The 21,128-nt window shown below is 42.9% G+C and overlaps 2 protein-coding genes across 3 annotated transcripts in view; both read right to left on the bottom strand.

Moving 5' to 3' along the window:
• The window catches only part of LOC120048352 (pleckstrin homology-like domain family B member 3), a 30,064-nt gene extending 20,418 nt beyond the window's left edge, over positions 1-9,646 (bottom strand). For both annotated transcript variants that reach the window (XM_038994255.1, XM_038994258.1), the window contains exon 1: positions 9,238-9,646. The gene's annotated coding sequence lies outside the window, so the exon portion shown is untranslated. The remainder of the gene's footprint in view (positions 1-9,237) is intronic.
• Positions 9,647-11,329: 1,683 nt separating this feature from the next.
• On the bottom strand, positions 11,330-17,513 carry LOC120048351 (persulfide dioxygenase ETHE1, mitochondrial-like). The gene is made up of 7 exons (XM_038994254.1): positions 16,983-17,513; positions 15,547-15,691; positions 13,678-13,826; positions 13,221-13,350; positions 12,531-12,620; positions 12,032-12,148; positions 11,330-11,690 (listed from the first exon to the last, which is right to left on the bottom strand). Exons 1-7 carry the CDS (start codon positions 17,172-17,174, stop codon positions 11,644-11,646), a joined length of 870 nt encoding a protein of 289 aa, XP_038850182.1. The 5' UTR covers positions 17,175-17,513; the 3' UTR covers positions 11,330-11,643.
• Between the last annotated feature and the right edge of the window lie 3,615 nt (positions 17,514-21,128).

Raw genomic sequence — 21,128 nt, 5'->3', positions numbered from 1 at the left:
AGCCAATGTTCTTCCTCTAGCCCCTTTAATAACCACTTGAGGTCAGGTTTGGATCCTGTTAAACTTCAGCTGACGGAATCATCATAAACCCCCTGAGTGACAACGCTCATGTGTTGGCCTATCAGCCTTATCTATCTGAAGAGGACAGGCCGCAGCCACAGTCATAGATATACAGTTCAAGAAACTCTGTTTGATCATTTGACGTTGGCCATTTTGGTACCATAAAGTCCAAGACAATTGTCTTGTGTTGGAATGTTCATGGAACGTTTGGTGTGAATATGGAGAATCATTTGACAAACTCAGTGACAGCAGAATACAGCAGTACTTCTACAATTAGGGATGCACGATACATCGGTGAACATATCGGAATCGGACGATATTAGCTAAAAATGCCAACATCGGTATCGGTCCGATGTCTAGTTTAACGCCTATGTGAAAAACGATGTCAAAGCTGACGTGCATACCAATATAACACAGGAACGTGACGTAATGACGCCATGTAAAATGTTGCGCTACAGGTGCAACACAGAATTCCTAACCTAGTCCACAATGTCTGCTGTGTGAATCGAGCAGTAAACAAGTCGAGCAAGTAAGAAAATTTCAGCAAGACAACTCAAAGGCGAAATCCATTAACGCCAAGGTAATGGAATTCATTGCCCTTGACAATCAACCATTCTCTGTCGTGGGTGATGTTGGCTTTCGCGACTGGTTGAGCACTGGTACACACTAACATTACCAAGTGCACTATTGTTCAGATGTTGCCCTACTGGAGTTACACAGTAATAGCGCCACTGCTATTAGCTTCACGACATACTATGGAATGCTGTTTGGGTCTTTGCGTGTCAAAAAAGATACAGGTCAAATAACACTATTTGATGCGTTAAATAACCTTTTAATTTGACACGTCAAATAACACAGTTCTATTATAGAATGTTGTGTGTTCTGAATTTGCACGTGAAAGCCAAGCGCCATGACTACTATCAGTAGCACTGTCAAAGCTGTACAAAAGCCTCATTGAGCAATTATGTCTGATTATTCAGCATTTTTTTTTTATTAACCTTTATTTAACTAGGCAAATCAGTTAAGAACAAATTCTTATTTTCAATGACAGCCTAGGAACAGTGGGTTAACTGCCTTGTTCAGGAGCAGAATGACAGATTTTTACCTTGTCAGCTCGGTGATTCGATCTAGCAACCTTTTGATCACTGGCCCAATGCTCGAACCACTAGGCTACCTGCCATTTAAGCAATAGACAGCAACATCTTAACGGGTAATTAAATGACACATATTTCACGCGAATTTAACAACAACTTGCAGGCATTGGGTTCAGAACAACAAACACTTCTAAGACTGGAAGGGCATGTGCCTGTCTCTCACATAGTCACACTGACTGTGACCATAGTTCCCCAATATAATTGTATGGAGAAATTACAAAGAAAAAGTAGGCTAAGCACTGTGTAGCCTATTCAAAACCATACGTACATTCACAATCATCATTTGATTTACACAACATGCCTACCACTTTGAAGACGCAAAATATTTTTTATTGTGAAACAAACAAGAAATAAGACAAAAAAACAGAAAACTTGAGCGTCCATAACTATTCACCCCCCCAAAGTCAATACTTTGTAGAGCCACCTTTTGCAGCAATTACAGCTGCAAGCCTCTTGGGGTATGTCTCTATACGCTTGGCACATCTAGCCACTGGGATTTTTGCCCATTCCTCAAGGCAAAACTGCTCCAGCTCCTTCAAGTTGGATGGGTTCCGCTGGTGTACAGCAATCTTTAAGTCATCCCACAGATTCTCAATTGGATTGAAGTCTGGGCTTTGAATAGGCCACTTCAAGACATTTAAATGTCTCCCATTAAACCACTCGAGTGTTGCTTTAGCAGTATGCTTGGGGTCATTGTCCTGCTGGAAGGTGAACCTCCGTCCCAGTCTCAAATCTCTGGAAGCTTGAAACAGGTTTCTCTCAAGAATTTCCCTATATTTAGCGCTATCCATCATTCCTTCAATTCTGACCAGTTTCCCAATCCCTGCCGATGAAAAACATCCCCACAGCATGATGCTGCCACCACCGTGCTTCACTGTTGGGATGGTGTTCTCGATGTGATGAGAGGTGTTGGGTTTGCGCCAGACATAGCGTTTTCCTTGATGGCCAAAAAGCACAATTTTAGTCTCATCTGACCAGAGAACCTTCTTCCATATGTTTGGGGAGTCTCCCACATTCCTTTTGGCGAAAACCAAACGTGTTGGCTTATTTTGTTCTATAAGCAATGGCTTTTCTCTGGCCACTATTCTGTAAAGCTCAGCTCTGTGGAGTGTACAGCTAAAAGTGGTCCTATGGACAGATACTCCAATCTCCGCTGTGGAGCTTTGCCGCTCCTTCAGGGTTATCTTTGGTCTCTTTGTTGCCTCTATGATTAATGCCCTCTTAGCCTGGTCTGTGAGTTTTGGTGGGCGGCCCTCTCATGGCAGGTTTGTTGTGGTGCCGTATTCTTTCCATTTTTTAATAATGGATTTAATGGTGCTCCGTAGGATGTTCAAAGTTTCTGATATTTTTTTATAACCCAACCCTGATCTGTACTTCTCCACAACTTTGGAGAGCTCATTGGTCTTCATAGTGCTGCTTGCTTGGTGGTGCCCCTTGCTTAGTGGTGTTGCAGACTCTGGGGCCTTTCAGAACAGGTGTACATATACTGAGATCATGTGACAGATCATGTGACACTTAGATGGCACACAGGTGGACTTTATTTAACTAATTATGTGACTTCTGAAGGTAATTGGTTGCACCAGATCTTATTTAGGGGTTTCATGGCAAAGGGGGTGAATACATATGCACGCACCACTTTTCCGTTTTATTTTTTTGAATTTTTTTGAAACAAGTTTTTTTTTTATTCATTTCACTTCACCAATTTGGACTATTTTGTGTATGTCCATTACATTAAATCCAAATAAAAATATATTTAAATTACAGGTTGTAATGCAACAAAATAGGAAAAACACCAAGGGGGGTGAATACTTTTGCAAGGCACTGTAGCGCGACAAACGTAAGAAACAAAATACTTAAGTATGGCATGCCGTGTGCGTGCGTGAGTGCAGAGGGTTTGTTTTCACTATGTGTTCAAAGCAAGGGCACCAGGGAAAAATGTTACACAGACAACACATGAACACAACTGTCCTGCGAGGGGTTGACCTGGTCCTGACATTTAATTAAAGGGACAGTCCACACTCTCGCTGTCCCTGGTGGCCAGACCAAGTATAAACACAAACAAACAAAACCATATACACCAATAAGTATAAGCATATTATTTGTACATGTTTGGTTATATTTGCCTTACTCTTAGTTTTTTAAGAAGGGTACACTAGAAAACACATCCCCCTCAGTCTTCCAGAGAATTTCAGGGTGAAAATCAAATGTATGGACTGTGCCTTTAACCTTTGTCTGGCTGATATTGAGCAAAAGCTGCTGTTACCTGAGAAACATAAAAACACCTGAATGTTCTGCATTGGTGAGCACTTTGCTGCACTATCCTCAAGAAAGGCATCAGGTGTTACAATGTTACATCCATAACCCACCAGCAGTTCAAGTAGCTAAAGTGTATCTCTTCCCTGAGTCCGGAAGACTTAAAAAAGGAAACTTACTGTCATCCGTGTATGCCATTCTGCATATTGAGGGAGAAGTATGTAATCAACATACTGATTATGATGAATTGTGCTCCATTCAATCCGACTAGTCTGTCTAGTCTGCCAGCCTCACAATGGGCTAGCATAGAATGTCAATAGTGGTCAACTGTAACAATGAAGGACATTTACATCAGTAACAATAAAGGGCATTTCCATAGACTACAGTTACTGTATTGCTCAGGTCTCTAGTACTCTGCAGAGGATTACAGCGGAACTATCCAACCCCCACCTGACCTGTTAGCCATGAGCACATTGTGACATATGACAGATCAGGTGCACTGGAATACCTAGGATGTGTCCAAAATGGCAATCCATTTCCTTTATTGTTCGAAAGTAATGCACTATATATCAAATCAAAAATCAAATCAAATGTTATTTGTCACATGCGCCGAATACAACAGGTGTAGACCTTACAGTGAAATGCTTAAAATCCCCCCAAAAGTAAGAAATAAAAGTAAGAAATAATTAAAGAGCAGCAGTGAAATAACAATAGCGAGGCTATGTACAGGGGGTACCGGTGCAGAGTCAATATGTGGGGGCACCGGTTAGTCGAGGTAATGTGTACATGTAGATAGAGTTATTAAAGTGACTATGCATAGATAATACCAGAGAGTAGCAGCAACATAGAAGGGGGGGGGGGGGGGGTCAATGCAAATAGTCTGGGTTCAGGAGCCTTATGGCTTGGGGGTAGAAGCTGTTTAGAAGTCTCTTGGACCTAGACGTGGTGCTCCAGTACCGCTTAACATGCGTGCGGTAGCAGAGAGAACAGTCTATGACTAGGATGGCTGGAGTCTTTGACAATTTTTAGGGCCTTCCTCTGACACCGCCTGGTATAGAAGTCCTGGATGGCAGGAATCTTGGCCCCGGTGATGTACTGGGACGTATACACTACACTCTGTAATGCCTTGCGGTTGGAGGCTTTGCGGTTGTCATGCCCTCTTCACAACTGTCATGATGTGCTTGGACCATGTTAGTTTGTTGGTGATGTGGATGCCAAGGAACTTGAAGCTCTCAACCTGCTCCACTACAACCCTGTCGATGAGAATGGGGGCGTGATCTGTCCTCCTTTCCTGTAGTCCACAATCATCTCCTTTGTCTTGATCACATTGAGGGAGATGTTGTTGTCCTTGCAGCACAAGGTCAGGTCTCTGACCTCCTCCCTATAGGCTGTCTCGTCATTGTCGGTGATCAGGTCTACCACTGTTGTGTCATCGGCAAACTTAATGATGGTGTTGGAGTTGTGCCTGGCCGTGCAGTCATGAGTGAACAGGGAATACAGGAGGGGACTGAGCACGTACCCCTGAGGGGTCCCCATGTTGAGGATCAGCGTGGCGGATGTGATGTTACTTACCCTTACCACCTGGGCCCTTAGCTTAGTGATGAGCTTTGAGGGAACTATGATGTTGAACGCTGAGCTGTAGTCAATGAATAGCATTCTCACATAGGTGTTCCTTTTGTCCAGGCGTGAAAGGGCAGTGTGGAGTGTAATAGAGATTGCATCATCTGTAGATCTGTTGGGATAGGTATGCAAATTGGAGTGGGTCTCAGGTTTCTGGGATAATGGTGTTGATGTGAGCCATGACCAGCCTTTCAAAGCACTTCATGCCTACAGACATGAGTGCTACGGGTCGGTAGTCATTTAGGTAGGTTACCTTAGTGTTCTTGGGCACAGGGACTATGGTGGTCTGCTTGAAACATGTTGGTAATACAGACTCAGACAGGGAGAGGTTGAAAATGTGAGTGAAGACACTTGCCAGTTGGTCAGCGCATGCGCGGAGTACACGTCCTGGTAATCCGTCTGGCCCTGCGGCCTTGTGAATGTTGACCTGTTTAAAGGTCTTACTCACATCGGCTGCGGAGAGCATGATCACATAGTCGTCTGGAACAGCTGATGCTCTCATGCATGTTTCAGTGTTACTTGCCTCGAAGCGAGCATAGAAGTTATTTAGCTTGTCTGGTAGGCTCCTGTCACTGGGCAGCTCTCAGCTGTGGTTCCCTTTGTAGTCTGTAATAGTTTGCAAGCCCTGCCACATCCGACGAGCGTCGGAGCCGGTGTAGTATGATTCGATCTTAGTCCTGTGTTGACGCTTTGCCTGTTTGATGGTTCGTCGGAGAGCATAGCGGCATTTCTTATAAGCTTCCGGGTTAGAGTCCCGCTCCTTGAAAGCGTCAGCTCTACCCTTTAGCTCAGTGCAGATGTTGCCTCTAACCATGGCTTCTGGTTGGGGTATGTACGTACAGTCAATGTGGGGACGACGTCATCGATGCACTTATTGATGAAGCCAGTGACTGATGTGGTGTACTCTTCAATGCCATCGGAAGAATCCCGGAACATATTCCAGTCTGTGTTAGCAAAACAGTCCTGTAGTTTAGCATCTGCTTCATCTGACCACTTTTTTATTGACCGAGTCACTGGTGCTTTCTACTTTAATTTTTGCTTGTAAGCAGGAATCAGGATAGAATTATGGTCAGATTTGCCAAATGGTGGGCGAGTGAGAGCTTTGTACGTGTCTCTGTGTGTGGAGTAAAGATGGTCTAGAGTTTTCCCCCCTCTTGTTGTACATTTAACATGCTGATAGAAATTAGGTAAAACTAATTTAAGTTACCATGCATTTAAAGTCCCTGGCCACTAGGAGCGCTGCCTCTGGATGAGCGTTTTCCTGTTTGCTTATGGCGGTATACAGCTCATTGAGTGTGGTCTTAGTGCCAGCATTGGTCTGTGGTGGTATGTAGACAGCTACGAAAAATACAGATGAAAACTCTCTAGGTAGATAGTGTGCTTTACAGCTTATCATGAGATACTCTACCTCAGGCGAGCAAAACCTTGAGACTTCCTTAGATATCGTGCACCAGCTGTTGTTTACAAATATACATAGACCGCCACCCCTTGTCTTACCAGAGGCTGCTGTTCTATCATGCCGATAGAGTGTATAACCCGGCAGCTGTATTTTATTCATGTCGTCGTTCAGCCACGACACGGTGAAACATAAGATATTACAGTTTTTAATGTCCCGTTGGTAGCTTATACATGCTTTTAGTTTGTCCCATTTATTTTCCAGTGATTGTGCGTTGGCTAATAGTACGGATGGCAAAGGCCGATTAGCCACTCATCGCCTGATCCTCACAAGGCACCCCGATCTCCTTCCGCGAAATCTCCATCTCTTTCTCCTGCGAATGACAGGGATGAGGGCCTGTTCGGGTGTCTGAGGTAAATCCCTCTCATCCGACTCATTAAAGAAAAATTATTCATCCAATTCAAGGTGAGTAATCGCTGTTCTGATGTGCAGAAGCTATTTTCAGTCATAAGAAACTGTAGCAACAACATTATGCACAAAATAAGTTAGAAACAATGCGAAAAAACAAACAAAATAGCACGGTTGGTTAAGAGCCAATAAAACAGCAGCCATCCTCTCCAGTGCCATGATACATTTTTGTATGTCAGAAATGACCTGGTCAAAAGTAGTGTACCATATAGGGAATATGATGCCATTTTGGACCCTACCCACTGGGCACAGACGTCAGTTCAACTTCTATTCCTGGTTCGACGTAAATTCATTGAAATGATGTGGAAACAACTTTGATTCAACCAGTGTATGCCCAGTGGGTAGTGACCATACCAGTCTCAGCTGTATGACCTCAGAGCCCACTTAGCAATGCTTCGGTGGTCTATGGAAGGCTACAGTAGTCTAAGGAGGGCTATCAGGAAGCTGTCATCACCACACTGTGTCCTGACACATCAGGTTCCCAGGAATACATGGTGACCAGTCTGAGCTGTATGACCTCAGAGCTATGACAGAGCCCACTGAGATAGGCTATGATGGTTTACAGGGGGACTATGGGCTGAGAGAGGAAACTGTCATTACCATACTGGGGCCTGAGCAGGAAGAGCAGGTGAGAGGAACCAGGGTCATATTCATTAGGGCACCCAAACATGTTTTAAAAACAAACATGAGCGTTTCTTATTGGATAAGTCCAGGAAGTCCCTCCCCACTTCAGTCTGTTTTTTTCCCTTTGGTACCTAATGAATACAACCAAGGCTGGACAGCTCTGTGTGGTGTCTATCTGTCAGATGAGAGGTGAGATATCATGACTAACTGTCTTCTAGGTGTGAGGGCAGATAGGAGTCTAACAATAGGCCTAGAATTATACTGTAGCTGAGCCAACTGGCTACTGTTGGGGAATACATTATTTTTGTTTTTAGGAGACCAAAGGGTTGAAGACTAAAATACAAGCTAGGATCATTGATTGTTAGGGAAGACGATTAGTTGTATTTCCTGTATGTTAATTAGCAAGTAAAATACCCTATAGGCCTAATTGTTTCTCCAATAAAGTAGATTATCACACTATGATACCACTGCATTAATAGAAAAATTCACGCAAATGTGACTTGTGCATATTTCAACACTGCAAAACTGACTGGAATGGTCCGAAGACACCACTAATTACACAGACTTTGAATATATGCTAGTTCAACAACATTAGCAGAGATTCCAGTGGGCTGAGCAAATCTCTCCGTTCTGAGGTCAGCGAAATAACGACCCATTAATGACAGGCTAGGTCCCAGATATAGAGCTGTCCGTACAAGTGCAGCCAAAAAAGGGGCGTGAGAGAAAAAGAAAGAAGGAGAGATTGAACACAGAAGAGAGATATGTGCTCTCGACTCCCCTGACGGCTACCCACCCAGGCAATCTTTTCTCTCCACCTCTGTCAGCGTCATCCTATACTCCCCCTCTCCTTTGTTTACACGATGAGCCCAATGGAAATGATAAACAACATATATCAGAAGAGTCTGGTAAACAAATGTGAGTTTACATAAACTGAGGAAAACAATGCCATGGGAAAGGAGGTTTGGGACATTAAGAAAACCATGTTTGAATTAGAACCACATATGGTCCTCTCACCTTTTCACAGTGAAAATTACACATTGAAAAGCTATAGGCCTGGAGGACATGTTTAGCCCATCTAACTACTTATGCTCAAGCACAAAGTCCCAAATATTGGGTAATCAAATAGAATGTTGTCATAGAATCTTGAGTATCTGGATGTTCATAATTATACAACCAAGCATTCTGACATTTTAAAAACTACTAAACCTCCCAACAAGTTATTCTTTAAGTTAGCATGTACACAATTTGCATAAATTGTTTTTTAAAAAGTAGGCTATTTGGCTTGGTGTGAACTAACAGACTAATGATAGCTGTACTATTTAATATAGTCCATTTATATAAATGGCATAGGCCTATCGTTTACTTATATAAATAGTTTAGAAATTAGGCTACAGTAGCCTACTGGCTTTCTGTAAACATAATCATAGAGATTCTGTGTTCCATTTATTTACATGCTCTGTCAAGTTCAAAGTGACATCATCCCTTCTCATGACACAGATGAAGTCCATTTATAAACAGACGACCACTTTAAGTAGATAATTAACACTGAAGGTAGCTACTGTGGAATAATAATAATCCTAGTGTTATCATATCGCGATCATTCACCAGCTACAATGTATCAAACTACAGCGACACAGAACAGAAACAGAACTAATGCCTTACCTGAGAATATGCCGTTCTCTCTTCAAAAGCGTTTTTTGTTGTCGCTGAATTTGAAGAAAATAGACGCTCATAAAAATAGAGTGACTAAATAAAGAAGTGATGGGTTTGGACCGGGCGCGCGCTTTCGCTTTCAATCATACGAACTATATCCAGAGAAGTTTCAGAGTTTCTGTTTGCTGTCATATACCGCCTGAATACATTTGATGTCTATATTTTCCTCTCTCCTCTCTGGTTTGATTCAATCCTTTCAAATAACTCCCAGTGAAAATGACAGATCGTAGTGAGCTGTCGTCGTCAACAGGTGAAATGGAATGCATGTGAGGCGGTCACACTGACAGACACAAAGTTGGTGTGAAAATGCGCCTGAGCGCGTCACTAACTGACTACACAGTTTCTGTGGTCTGTTTGTGAGGGGACTCCGCACCAAAATGAGAACTCTGTTCTGGGATTTCCCGCGACGACAGGACTTTGTCATTGTAATGCGCTCTATCGCTATAGGCTAACGCAAAAGCAGTTTGACCTGGCACCCTGCCAACAAACCTCGCGGGTTGTGTGTCACTTTCAATGCCAAGGGCCCTTGGAAAGCATCAATAGCTGCCACGTAAATCTCTCCTCCACTCTCTTTACTATACCCAAGGGTCTTTATCAGCCCCTGCCCCCTTAACAGTTCTGTCTCAATGAGCTGATAGTGTAATCATAGATTATTCCCTCAGTCTTCCCCTAAACAAGGGCATGTGGACAGGGTGAGAGAATGCCTGGAGTCAGGGTTGGTAGCAGACCGTGAGTGGGCAGAGAGTGAAAGGGGTGAAAGAGAGAGCAGATGGAAGGGGCAGGGTACAGACTGGGTGAAAGAACAGCTGGTGACTTGTAAAAAAGCACAACAAAGTCAAAGAATAGTGCCTTTTTTCACAGGCGAAACACTGCCACAACAACATGTTAAGTTGCCTATTTTTTGTCTATGTATGTTTTGGCTTATAAATGATTTTTTTAAAGTTCAAAATAAAACATAGCTTAGGTGTGATGGCAACACTGGTCACACCCTGTGCATTTCAAAACAATGAACGCAGGCGTTTCTGTCAGTAGGTAGGTGAAAGAAGAGTTGCCTAATGTGGATGTTCTGTTTGTCTCTAGTGGTGACAGGGACAGCTGGCAGATGAAGTGGTGTGAAGATGTATGTGACAACAACACAATGTCATCTTTTCTTCAGACTTCTAGTTCTTTCTTTTCTTTCACTTTAAATAAATCTTCTCTATTTCCATCCGAAGGTTACAGTAGAAACCTAAAAGTTCAGTCATTTCACACATGGTGTGTCCGGTGTCTTTAAACGCAGACAAACCAATCTGTCACTTTTGTTACAGCAAAGGCATGAACTGCTCAAGTAACCATACTCAAATATTTACATACAGAAGGAAGGGTACAGTACCTTTGAGATGAATCTGAGAAGTATGAGCTCACAGTGGACCATTATTATGAAATGATCAGGCAGGTTCAGAGACAGAGACATGGTTGAGTCAGAGCCAGACACTCCCATCTCACCAAACCTGTCTACCAGGTAGAGACTAGTCAATGGGCCGTGGGACAAAAACTAATGTAGTATGCTACTAGGCTAGACACACAGCTAAGTGGAATCCTAAGGCTAAGCCGATTATGTTGGTGTATTCAGGACATTACAATATGGTATTATATAAAGCGGTTGAGAGAATAACAGGATGATACCGGCTAATTAAGTGGTAGATAGAGAAACAAGCACACAAAGGCATGGCAATGACGAGTTTTGGACTCTCGCAATGGAAACTTGGCCCACAGTGATTTCAAATGCAAATAGAAGAGTTAGGTTTTCCTGGTATGCAAAAAGACCATGGCTGGCAACAGTCAGAGTACTGTGTGTGTGTACAGGATGTGTGTGTTTGTCTGTGTGTATTGCCTTGACTAGGGGATGCTGGAAAGGCCATGTGGAAGAGCTCAATTGTGTCAGTCAGCATTCATGAATACTAAACTATGAACGGAACCTTCTATCAGAGCATTTTCCATAAGTTACACTGCAAATCTGCAATTTATACAGGTGTAGTCAAAGAAAGAGTTAATTCAGACATTTACATTTGAACAATCTTGATTTAATATAAAACTAGGTCATCTTAATGTTCACATTGTTCCAGGAGATTGTATTATAAAATGTTACAATGTACATGGCAATGTTTAATGATAATGCATCTTTTACTATACAATTTCAGTATCTGTACACCCACCAAATCATGACCACTGCTTTTTTTTCATAGGCAAACAAGGAGGAATGTATGTTCAAATTGGAAATAAAATATATACAACATTAAGTTGTGGCTGGGTGAAAATCATTCCCCTCTTCCTCCCAATAGTGCTTAAAGTGAAATCCTAAAATCGATTTGACATTCAAACCTCATGGAGTCCACACACCAGGTTTGCAGGCACCGCAATATCTGGCAGAGAGAGAAATAACAAATCAACATCTTGTTTCTATCAGTGAATTGAGAAGAGCTTACACTAACAAGTAATCAAATCGATGCGCAAAGGACAGTTTGAAAGAGTACAGTATGTGTAACATATTGCCATCTCTTCACGGATAGCTTTGTCATGCTCATTCTCGTGATAATGTTTAAGTGAGGTGAAAGACCACTGATAATAACTCTATTGTAATACAATAGTTGTATATAATCTAGATACTAATAGGCCCTATAGTAATATAATGGTATTATAATCATACACAACAACAGATTCTATTGTAATAGAATCACTGCAGAGGGTGGACTGTCTGAGATACCTATCTTAGCAGGCTTGGGGAGGTTCAGCTTGGTCATGATGTCCACAAACTCTTCCACGCTCTTGGTCAGGCGAGGGTTAAACCTCCTCTCCTCGCCCACGGTGGAGGCCGTCTGACCTGCAGCACAGGGTTAACAGGCCTGTTAGCAATACAACACAACGATGATTCAATGACTACACTCAACTGTAGAACACACAGTCTGATCTGGCTTGGGAATGACTCAGAAGAGAACAGAGTTGCAAATTAAGGTAGACAAATAGTGAAGAGTGGTGGTACAGCACACCGGACAAGTTAACTTCGTAAAGTCTATGGAAAGGATAGTGATAGCACTGTGAGAGTTTACAAGCCCTCTGGGTATGCTTGTACGAAATTATTGGTGAGGCTATCCCCAAGAGCATAGATGTAAAAAAAGGAAATCTTGCAAGGAAAGGGGTCAGGGGATATACACATTACACTGGAATACAATAACACTATTGCATAAAGAGGATGTCTTGTCCACCTTTGTAGTCATGTGCAGGGAAGACGAGGCACTGGGGAGGTAATGTGAAGATCTTCTGGTGGATTGATTCATAGAGCCTCCTAGAGCAGCCTGGGAAGTAGATAAACAAACAGATCAGGGTTGTTTTCATTGGATCCCAAACAAACGGACTGAAACAGGGAGGGACTGCCTGGACTTGTCTGATAAGAAACACTAATTTACACTTTTCCGTTCCAAAATGTTTTCCGTCGCATGCTCTATTGAACATAACCCAGGAGTAGGCTACGGTTCAGTGACTATTCGTGATCAGACGACACTGAAAAAAAGGCTACAATACTGCCACCTTGTGTCCACTAAGCATAAAACAACGCAACAAGTGTGGGTGAGGCAATGATCCACAAACTTTTCATGCATTGTATAAAAACAGTTCTGACCAAAGAATTGGGAAACAATAGCGTATAGGGATGAAAGTCTGTGACATACCCTGATAATATCTCCATGGCTAGACAGATCACCACAGAGGTCAAAAATCAGAGAGAATATGACTGAGTCACACTATAGTACTGTTTTGGCTTAGATATTTTCTTTTCACATTGTCAAGTCCAGCATGGATTCAGTCTTGTGGATGCCCAACCAGGCCAGTGCAATGCAGTACATTTTGTCTTGGCTCTGCTCGGTTTAGGTTAGTAGTGTGGAAAAGGTTAACGTTACCCTGCTGGAAGTCTGTCCTTCCACAGCCCCTGATTAGCAGTGTGTCCCCAGTGAAAGCCATGCCCTGGTCCCCTGTCACCAACGTCACACAGCCGTCTGTGTGTCCTGGAGTCTCCCTCACTGTCAGATACTGAGGGACGAGAGAGGCAGTAAGAGGGATTACAGAAAACAAGGGAGGGGGAAGTAAAGAGGAAAAAGGGAGTGTGAAGGAGAGATGAAGAAGGTGAATACAGCTGAAGCATTTAGAGCAGTGGACAGCAACCCTGGTCCTGGAGAGTAACAGTACATGATGTGTAGGCTTTTGTTTCAGCCCAGCAGTCGTACTCAGTTGGAAAAAAAAAACTGTAAACCTATGACTCTCCAGGACCATGGATTTTGGGTGACCACAAATTGGGGTAGGCCCAGACCCATACTGTATTCTCTATAGCTATATGGCTGTAGGTAGGTCTGTTCTCACATGTTTGCCAAAGCTGATCTTATCTCCATCTGATAGCAGGATGTCTGCACTGGCCCCGCTGTGCTTGGAGATGGCACTCTTCATCCCAAACAGCCTGTTCTTCAGCTGTCCTGTGCCTGTGATGTGGTCTGCATGGCAGTGAGTGTTCACTAATAGGGGAAGGGGGGGGGGGGGGGGGGGGGGGGGTACAGGGTATATGTCATCTTAAACAAGGATAGGATAAACAAGGAGATCAAAATGGATGTAGGATTAGTGTGTGTGTGTGTGTGTGTGTGTGTGTGTGTGTGTGTGTGTGTTGATTTGATTTTTGATTTGGATCTCTTTTAGTCCCCATTTGGACTAATCTTCTAAGAGTACTTAAACATTAAAATACAATTTATAATACAAACACATTTTCACATATAACACACTATTACAAACATACATAATATACTAACATAATGACCCAATAAATACTCAATCTAAAAAATATTGATTCTTCATCTAGTATAGTCCCACAACATTTCTATGTATTATATTTAAAATGTTTTAAAATAATGTTTAAATGTATATATTGAAAGGTTTCTAGTTTGCTCAGTTAATTTATTCAATTTCTTTATTGCTTTAAATCAAAATGTTCTTTTGCCTATTTCTCTTTTCTGTCTGGATAATGCATAGATGGTGGACAATCTATTCCTAGCATTTACGGAATGTGTCTCTTACCAACTGAATACCGTTGTGAATAGAACTTGGCCGTTTTAAATTATGTATACTATGAAATAAAATAAGCATGTTTTTTTCAATTATCTTGTCGATTGATGACCAACCAAGAACACTGCGCATGACTGCAACAGAAGAACCATATATCCACCTTAAAACAATCCTTGCTGCTTTGTTCTGTGCATTCTGCAGCCTCCTAACTTCACTTGATGATGCATTTCCCCAGACCACAGAACAGTAGTTCACCTGACTCTCAATTAATGCTTGTGTTATTTGCTGAATAATTTTTCCTGGTAAATATTTAGTTATCCTTCTGATTATGCATGCTGTTTTAATAAAAAAAATTATACATAGATTAGTTATTTGAGACGACCATGATAAGCAGTTGTCTAGCTGCACTCCCAATAGTTTGGTTTCTGCCACTTCTTCAATTTGTACTCCTCCCATACTTAATTGTATCCCATGCTGGTTTGGCCTTTTCCTAGTTGAACAGACCAACATTTGGGTTTTCTTGGTGTTTAAAACAAGTTTGTTTTGGCAAACCCACTCCCTGATATTCTCCAAATCTCCTTGCAAAGCCTGCTGTACCTGTTGAACCGATTGTCTTGCTGCATAAATTGTAGTATCATCTGCAAATATAGTAGCTTGAGTTTCAACTAAGGCATAGGGAAGGTCGTTGGTATATATTAAATTAAAGAAGTGGCCCAAGGCAGCTGCCCTGCGGTATTCCACAGTTTAACACATGAGGGGAAGAAAATGAACCATTGGTATAGGTGGACTGTTTCCTGTCAGTTAGATATGACTGTACCCAATTCAATGCTACCTCCTTAAAACCATAATGCATTCATTTTGTCAAAATTATTTCATGATCCACTAAATTAAATGCTGCACTGAAATCTAAAAATAGTACACCCACAAACTTGCCATTATCCATAGCATTGAGCCACTGGTCAGTCATGTTAACCAATGCAGTGGTAGTGGAATGGTTTTTGCGATAAGCATGCTGATTGGCTGTAATCAGAACATTCTTTTCCATGTACTCCCATGTGGGAGTGAGTTAGTGTGTAAATGGATGGGTGAGTGAGTGCATGTCTATGTGTGTGTGGACGTGCTCGTGCTAGCGAGCGCATGCTTGTGTGTTTGTCCATGTTTTAGAGACATCCAAGTTACCTGCCACTTTCAGGTTGAAACCCAGTTCCTCTACAAGTTTCAGATCCCTGTCCACTGTCTCCAGTACTGGATCAATGAGGACCGCCTCCCTGCTCTCTGTATCAGCCAGTAGATAGGTGTAGGTGCTGCTCACTGACTCAAACAGCTGTAAAGGTTGGAACAAGCAAGGACAGGTGAGTGAGTAACCATAGGTTATAAAAGATGAGGGGCAGTACAGTATGCTATTACACAACACACATCATGCCTGTATATTGATCGTGGCTGATAATATATGGGTGTGTAGTATTTTATGGTGATAAGGGGTTTGTTGTTTTTGGCTGCAAGTCTGTGTCAAGAGTCACCGTCAAGGTGGATTTTCATACTTTGAGGCGGTCCTACATGTGGGCATTCCTGCAACTGCAGGAACCCCTCTTTATCCTTCTATTGGTCCATTTTTAAGCTGACTCCCGTATGGAGGCGCTTATGTACAGTAGGTGGCGGTAATGCACCATCAAGTTGCCAACCGCCGTTAAACTCCACAGAAGAGGCGAGGGCGACAACGCCGGTGGCTAGCTAGGGTAATGGTAGACAGTGTCCTTTGCTTGTCGGGCACTTTTCCCGCATTTCTGTTAACGAGGATAGTTGTTCAGTAGGCGTTTAGGACACTGGGTGCTAGCTAACAAGCTAGGACTCCGGTACACAGCCGGTGGGAGAGGAAGCTAGCACACCGGTAGACCGTGTACTTCGCCCCCGCCTTTCGGGCACTGTTTTCCCGCAGTTCTGTTAACGACGGCGAGGGCAGGTGTTCGGCAAGCGGGAGTGAAAGACGCTCCGGTACACATCAGGCGGGGGCGACACTGGTAGTTAACTAGCTATCTAGGACACCGGTAGACAGTGTTATTCGCCCCCGAAAAACTCAATACTTTTATTTCCCTTTTGACCCACATGTTAATCGCATAGACAGACAATCAGGGGAAATCCAGAATATCAAGTGTCACACAAGCATGAAGATGGCGTACTTGTGTTATAATGTAATTAGTTACGATGTTTTTCTTGGTTTCATCTGGTTATCTAGTTTAGTTTGGTTTATTTAGATTTGAGTTATCACAAATCTAGTCATTTTTTTTTGCCAGAAAATGTGTAAAAAAATGCGCCCTCTGTACGAGTGGCGATTTGAACACGCCCCCTCTACTACAGTTTGCTAACGTTACATTGTTCCACCTTTTTTTTTTTTTTACAATGCAATAACGAAGGATGCCTGGAAAATACGTTCCCCCTAATTCTCATGTTGACCAATTGCAAAATACTTGTTTACATGCACTGAAAAAAACCGTCCTATTTTCACTGTACTTTCAACAAGTCGGCGGAACCCAGTTGAAACTTCAGCCTAGAACTTTTAAGCATGCCAAACGTTGGCCAAAAGCTAAAAATATAAATGATTGCAGTGGCTAACTCACCTGCCTGAAGAAAGGTCCTTTTCCCAACTCCATCCTGGAGCAGTAAGGTCGTATGATGACCGACTCAAGAGGCTGCTTGCTGGTGCGTAAGCCCGGGCCGATGTGGGCTGGAACTTTACGCGAGTACCCGGTTGTTTGTAGCCACAGCGTGTAGGCCAGAGCAGGTTTCAGTCGGTTTACAATTGAACACATTTTTTCTTCACTGTTATTTAACTGACACTTTTTTTCGGCTTCCTACTGGGCGACGGGCAGGGGTAGAAATCCCCAAACTGAGCAGACGAGTGACTAGTTTGTTGTGTCCCAATCCTCTGTAGCTGTCCGTTGCCGTATAAGTATATTTGGCTATAGCCTAAAACATAATTAGCATGGTTGCCACAAATGTTGTAGCTATATTGACTTATTGTGCAATAAAATGTGCATGTCGTTTAGTGTATCCAGGAAGTCCCAGAAATCTGGTAAGTGAGCCTACTCCTTGCGAACCTCCAGGCACTAGAGCAGAGGACGTGTGCAAGCGCTCAACACTTCAACACGCACACCCACACAGAGAGATAGGGGATCAGAGTTCGGTGTGTCACTATGACTGTGCACATGTGTATTCATATAACAAGGTACTTTACACTGCTTTTTGCCCTACGTGACTATTGTCAGCAACTCCAGACAGGAAACAAACCCAGTCCCAGTTGAAACCAACAATCCATGCATTAGTATGGTAATTAACCATATATAATGGTTTGAATAAGAATGTGCTTTCAATAAAATTATTGTCAGATTAAAGGACATTTTTTATTTAATACAAAAATGGAATGTGAAGCAAAAACACATAATACTTTAATATTTTGCAGAAATGTAAGTGGTCATATTGCTGCTCATAAAATCTAGCTGTCAGAGGTATAATTCATTGTTTTTGGGGTTCCAGATTCTTCAAATGTGTCCATCTGTAAAAGAGTCAAAATCATAACATGGAGTAGTGCATTTTCACATTCAGAGAAGCACTGACCCAGTTCTGTGTGACTGGTGCATCTACTGTAGCTATGTACCTCTACATATTTGTACATCCAGGGGAGCAGCTGGGTGACCCTGGTGTAGACTCCTGGTTTGTTGGGCCATCTCCCAAGCTCACTATCCCAGCCAGCCTCCAGTCCCCCTCCCCTGTCTCACACACCAGCGGGCCTCCACTGTCTCCCTTACAACCAGAGAAGACCACATATTTTTTCATGTATGCAGTTTTTGGTGTGTGTGTGCTTGCGTGCGTATGTGTGTGTGTACCTGGCATGAGTCCACTCCTCCCTCCATGGTGCCAGCACAAAGCATCCTGGGAGTGAGGTAGGAGCCATAGACATTTGGGTGGGAACACATGGACTGGGCTATCACTTGCACCTGAGCCTGTCGCAGCTCAGACGGTACAGAGCCTGAGAGAGAGAGAGGCAGACAAACCGAGGTGGAGTAGAGAAAGGAGGGGTAAAGACAGAGGAGAGAGATGAAGAAGGAGAGATTATACAAATAGGAATGTTATAATGGGAAAAGAATGAAGAGACAATTGTCAGGTTATTGAATGAGATTATGGGATGGAAGGGAACATTGTCTTCATTCTGCGACAAATGTCAGGCAATTTGATGTGATTATGGAAAAAGTGGGAAAAATAGAGAGGATAAAGACAATGCGCAATAAATTAGAGTGATCATCCAATCAGTTGAAATCATAAGGAAGTGTTGTGAGAATATTTGGAAACATGACTCACCCCCCTCTTTAGTGTAGCCCCAGCCAGTGACCCAACAGGGGGCACCAGGAAGGAAGGACTCTCTAGGACTGGGCATACACACTGGTCGAACCCCACCTAAAGCAACACATAACACAACACCATGGTCATGTTCATTAGGACACAACGTAGCAAAACTTTTTGCAACAGAAAACAAGAGTTTCTTATTAGACAAGTTCAAATAGTACCTCCCCATTTCACTCCGTTCCTGACAGTGTTCTCCATTTTGTGCAGCACATTGACTGTACTGCACTGACGATAAGCTCACATGTACCCAATGAGTCAATGGTTAAATCAAAAGTGGTCCTGAGGTAGTATTTTCACATTCTACTTTTAATATAAAAAATCGAACCCACCATGCTCTACCAACTGAGATACTTTTTGTGTTGATATAGTGTTAAGTTGTCAGTTAGATTTCATGCCTGAGAGAAACCATGAACATGACAAATGCCAAACAGGAACAGGTGAAATCAGAATAGGAGCAACCATACATATAGCCATATAACCTCCGCTGAACAACCTTCATCATTAATTCTTCTCACCACCCATGTCTATGTCAGCCACGGTGTGCAGTAGCCCAAGGTCATAGTCGTTGTTGTTTATGGAGAAGTTGGGGTGATAGAGGATCTGCAGTGCTCTGTAGCGTTGGCCGGCTGATGTGTCCGTCAAACTGAGCGTGTCCACAACCACCTGCCACTCTGACTCCTGCAACATGTTGTACCTGGGTTATGGAGAATGCAGGGAAATAGAAGGCACATATTATCTAATGTAATAAGTACAGTTTTCATATTAAGACAGCCTCAGAGTCAAAATGAGTTGTTGAGGATGTCATAATATGAACACCGTAATAAAAAATAAATTAATAAACCATTTATTCTCTCTCCCTCCCCCTTACTGGATGAAGCAGTGGGCTGCAGTAATGATCCAACGTGGGGTGACGATGGCTCCCCCGCACACATGTTTCCCTCTCCAGTGTAAACTGCTCTGCCAGCCCCACTTGTCCTCTGCTAACATCCCCCCGACAATCCTCCAAGCCTTCCGACCAGCACCAACTGGACCTAGGCAACCTGAGGGAGAGTGGGATCGGGGATGGGTGCTTCAATCAAATGAACTGTCAACACAGACATAACCTGAACACGGCATCACCTGCACTGATGTTTCCTGTCTTGTTAATGGGTTGCTTGGGCAGCAGGACTGGCATTGGGACACTGCAGTTCCCTTTAACGCTACATGGCTGCACAATGTCTGTCAGGTTGGGTGGGAAACACAGGAACTTGACTGAGGAGGAGACAAACAAGATGCAAAGGAGAGTGAGCGAGGACGAGGTAAAATGGATGTTTGTTGAATGCTTGCATCCTTTTTTACTGTCAAATGTGTCTTGTCTTGGGCGGCAGGTAGCCTAGCAGTTAAGAGCGCTGGACCAGGAACTGAAAGATTGCTGGTTCGAAGCCCTGACCTGACTAGGTCAAAAGACAATCGATGTGCCCTTATTGCGCCTGTAAAATCTGTCTATATAACTCTAATTGTGCCTGTAAGTCGGTCTGGATAAGAGTGTCTGCTAAATGACTGTAAATATATTAAGATATGACATTGTGTCTGAAAACGTTACTAGCCATAAAATCCTTGCTTTCTCAAAGTCTATTGGAGGAGAGGATGCAAGGGACCTCCTCCCCCAATGAGCTTTGAGAGGAGTTGAGTGACAAAGGCTCGTGACGTTTTCAGACACAGCCCGGGTCTGCAATGCCAAGCACTGTATTGTCAGTGAGGTTACCTAAAATGGCGAAGAAGATGAAAAGAAGGATGAAGACGGCGATGAAGGTCGTCAGCATTGTCAGACGTGAGGGGCAAGTGCACCGCGGGGTCTCAAGATCTACAGTAAAGAAGGGAATAGAATAGAATAACAGATCCGTTGTTTTGAATAAACTGCTGCATTCTGTGGATACCTTGAACATTCAAGTGCTTTGAACAAGAATGTGCATAACCTTCATGGAAAAGAACAATACGTTTCAAAGACATATGTCTGGCCCTGTGTGGTTGACATTTCTGCAGGCTTTCATGGTTGTCCAGGAATAGGTTGGAACATTTATGCAATCAACAATGTGTATTATACAACCATGGAAAGGTTCATGGTACAGCCAGGGGGACTGTGGTGCTCAAGTACAGACACTTAAAGGGTACGTTCACCTACATGAAAAAATGAAGAAAAAAAATCTTCTTGTTACAGTGAAAGTTGTTTAGGTTCCAGTACAGTCAGCAGCCCTCCATTTGTTTTATTAACTACAGCCACCGCTACAGCTAGCGTTAGTGTCACTGAGTGAAAAAACTATAGGAATGGTAGTTCCTATGGAAGCAAACCATAAATAAATCACAACTTGACACGGACACAAGAT

The sequence above is a fragment of the Salvelinus namaycush genome, chromosome 5, assembly GCF_016432855.1.
Source record: "Salvelinus namaycush isolate Seneca chromosome 5, SaNama_1.0, whole genome shotgun sequence".
Lineage (NCBI taxonomy): Eukaryota > Metazoa > Chordata > Actinopteri > Salmoniformes > Salmonidae > Salvelinus > Salvelinus namaycush.
Note: the sequence above shows the minus strand (reverse complement) of the source record. Positions and strands in the feature narration are given on the sequence as shown.